At 49.9% G+C, this 3,605-nt stretch overlaps 1 protein-coding gene across 1 annotated transcript in view; it reads right to left on the bottom strand.

The window, feature by feature from the left end:
• Positions 1–2,694: 2,694 nt before the first annotated feature.
• The window catches only part of Iscu (iron-sulfur cluster assembly enzyme), a 6,006-nt gene continuing 5,095 nt past the window's right edge, over positions 2,695–3,605 (bottom strand). The window contains exon 5 of the mRNA XM_005344246.3: positions 2,695–3,188. Coding sequence (XP_005344303.1) covers positions 3,103–3,188 — 86 coding nt within the window. The 3' untranslated portion in view covers positions 2,695–3,102. The remainder of the gene's footprint in view (positions 3,189–3,605) is intronic.

Here is a 3,605-nt window from a genome sequence, read left to right as displayed (position 1 = left end):
GTGCCCTGGAGCACTGTAGAGTACCGTGTGGTGCCCTGGAGCACTGTAGAGTACTGTGTAGTGCCCTGGAGCACTGTAGAGTACCGTGTGGTGCCATGCCCTGAAGCACTGTAGAATAGCGTGTGGTGCCCTGGAGCACTGTGGAGTACCGTGTGGTGTCCTGGAGCACTGTAGAGTAGCATGTGGTGCCCTGGAGCACTGTAGAGTACTGTGTAGTGCCCTGGAGCACTGTAGAGTACTGTGTGATGCCCTAGAGCACTGTAGAGTAGCGTGTAGTGTCCTGGAGCACTGTAGAGTAGCGTGTGGTGCCCTGAAGCACTGTAGAGTAGCGTGTGGTGCCCTGAAGCACTGTAGAGTAGTGTGTGGTGCCCTGGAGCACTGTAGAGTATCGTGTAGTTTCCTGGAGCACTGTGTAGTTCCAGGTAACAACACTGAAGCTGGAAACCTTGATATTATCTTATTATAAAAGAGTAATGGTCCTCATGGTAATAACATTCCTGTGAATAGCACCAAAAATGATGATGCCAGTGTTCATGTAAACTACAATAACAGATAAGGTCTTCCTGTAAGGGTCTTCCCTGCTGTCCCTTTAAGAGACAAGCCACAAACACACTGAAACACACCCACACCCACCTGTCCGCAGAGGCAGGCTGATCTTCAGCTTCTAGTCTGAGTCCCTTCCTTTCCATCTCTCTCTCTTCCCCCCTCTGTCTCTGCCTCTCTCTGCTCTTCTTCCTTTTCCCCTTGCCTTCCATAACCCACTAAATAAATATCCAAAATCACTCTGCATGGCGTGTCTATCTGTCTCGGTCTCTCACCTGCCACGTGGCTTTTTGCCTGCCCCCCCCCCCCCCCCGCCTTCGTGGCCTGCCGTGATCTCGGGACCTGCTACCCGCTGCCTGCTGCCACTCTGGGACCTGCAGCATGGGTTCATGGCCGGCTGTCCACTGCCGTCCCTCAGGGACCTGCAGCATTTTACTTAAACCATTACACTTTCTCTGCTGACTCTTGACTGGAGGGATCTTGACCTCAGACCCCTAACTTCACTGTTTCCTTTCTTTGTCTTTTCAGTTCCTAGCACTTCAGATTTTTCTATCCTGAGCTCTTAGCTTCAGTGCCTGGTGTACAAAGGGGCTGAAGTGTCATCAGCCATACACTGGTAATCCCCTGGATGACAGAGTCACAGTGAAGTGACTAGTGCTTTATGTGGGTGTTACAGGTGAAGCCTCTGATGTCCCCAGAGCCACAGCTACCTGCTAGGACAGACAGGGCAAGAACTCAGCCAGGGCCAGCTAAGGATGAGTGTTTCATAGTGCAGCTCCCTGCAGCTTGCCAGGAAGAGGGAAAAAATGAAGAGGTCTCACCTTGACTTTCAAAACCAATTATGTGATCCACCCATGTGGTTCATGCTTGTAAATAATCACACACTTGGGAGGCTGAGGCAGGAGGATTTTGAGGCAAACAAACAAACAAAAAAACCAAACCCAAACCCTCCAAAGAGCAGACATTGCATGGGAGAGTTACTCAGGGTTCAGAGATCCACATGGAGACTGTGACAAACCCCTCACTTAGGCTCAGTGAGGGGTACATGGCACCCAAAGTTGATCTGCCTGTAGAGGGGTGGACTTAGAGCAAGTTCTAGAAATTGGACATGTTGGGGTTGCACCGCTCATATTCTCAGGGTTATGCTGTGCTGGCGGCAACTTTTGATGTGTGAATTCAGATGTCAGCTGGGACAGAAGTGCCTCATTTTAAAGTCACAAATAGAGGTGGGGCACTGTGCCACTGCCACAAGCAGGGGACTGAATGGCACAGCATGACACACCCCGCAGGACAATTTGACACGGCCCCACCCAGGGTCTAATTTGAGATTCTGATGGACTCTGGCCTGTGGTCTCCTCCAGACTGTGGAGGGAGCGAGTGGCCTTTGAAGTTCTGGGCCTTTCCCCAGAACCCAGAGTATTTTAAAATAAAGATGATTTAAGAGTCAGCCTGCATACGCCTACACAGAAGCCACCATCAGAAAAAGTTTGCTTTTGAAGTTCACTGTGGTAGTGTTCTAGCATCTTCACTAGAATCAGGGCCTCTCAATGAGCTGTACTGAGCTCAGGGCAGGAGCAGCTGCTATCCCTGACTGAGCAGATTGTGTGTTTGGAGAAGTGGTCTATGTAGCCCAGGCTGCCCTCAGGTGCCACGCCTGTCTTGAGCAAACTGAGTGCCAGTGCAGTAGTACATGTACCCTTCTGGGAAACAGGAGACGGGCACGCTCACTGGCAGAACTCACGAGTTTCTTCACTCTACCAGAGTGGCTCACTGGTCACGACACAAAGCCTGAGGCCACTAGCAGAACTGTCTGCCAGAATAAAGCCAGAGCCTGGGCAATAGTTGAAGCTCACCCTGAGGCTGTTCTGCTTGGCCCACAGGGTTAGGCAACACCTCAGCCAGCTTCTTGGGTTAATTTCTGACTTTCACAGACCAGGGGAATTACTACAGGGACCCTAGAAGCCGTTGTGAGTCCCAAAGTGCAGTGAAAAGTGCAGACATCCTCTATGCCCCTTCAAAAGCACCAAGTGGCCGGCCACTGCTGTCCGGTGTGCTGTCCTCCATCTCAGCCTGGCCTTGGAGAACCCCAAGGGGCTTCGGACAGAACTGGGGGGCGAGTGACAAGAGACAGGCTCACTGGAGAAAACCATCATCTTATATTCTTTTATTATAATATATATATATGCAGATCTGTTAAACATACAGTAATAAACTCTATCAAATAACTAGAACAAGGCATTCTGCTGGCATCTCCCCATACAGGGTTAGGGAAAATTTGCTGTCACTCTCCGGAGGCTGCCAAAGCTTACGACTTCAGTGCTGATTTCAGTTCCCCGGCCATAACATAAATCAGAACAGACGTTAACTGCACTAAGGACGCAAGTGAGCTGAAAGGAGCGCAGGATTAGGCGTAATCAACAGTGTATTTGCCTGCATTAGAACCACAATGCAAATGATGCAGAGTGCCTGTTTCTCGTAGCTTCTCTGGCGTGGTGCAAGGGTGGTGGGAAGTAGCCGGTGGGAAGCAGCTGCTGTGACCAGCTGGGGCTTCTCCAGGGCTCACTGCTTCTCTGGCTCTTCCTTCTTAGATTCTTGTTTCATTTTGTAATCAGCTAGGGCGGCCTTGATGGCATCTTGCGCCAGCACTGGAAGGCATGGAAAGGTAGATAGCTTCAATTTCTAGACACCGGAGAGGTGGTCTTTATTATTTCATGCACTTCTATACATACATCCTTATATATTTACATATTTTTATAAATATGCATTTAGAGTATCTATGCATGTTTTTTTACACGGAAGTGAGCAGGTGCATGTGCTATGCACACATGGAGGTCAGAGGACAACTCAGGGAAGGGGGTTTACTCCTCCACTATGTGGGTTTAGGGCTCTAACTCAGGCTTGGCGACAAGTCTTTAGCGTGGGCCATCTCCCTGGCCTGGGAGGTGGTCTTTTTTTTTGTGTTTGTTTTGAATTTTCGAGACAGGGTTTCTCCGTAGCTTTTTGGTTCCTGTCCTGGAACTAGCTCTTGTAGACCAGGCTGGCCTCAAACTCACAGAGATCCG

The sequence above is a fragment of the Microtus ochrogaster genome, chromosome 2 (genome assembly GCF_000317375.1).
Source record: "Microtus ochrogaster isolate Prairie Vole_2 chromosome 2, MicOch1.0, whole genome shotgun sequence".
NCBI lineage: Eukaryota > Metazoa > Chordata > Mammalia > Rodentia > Cricetidae > Microtus > Microtus ochrogaster.
Note: the sequence above shows the minus strand (reverse complement) of the source record. Positions and strands in the feature narration are given on the sequence as shown.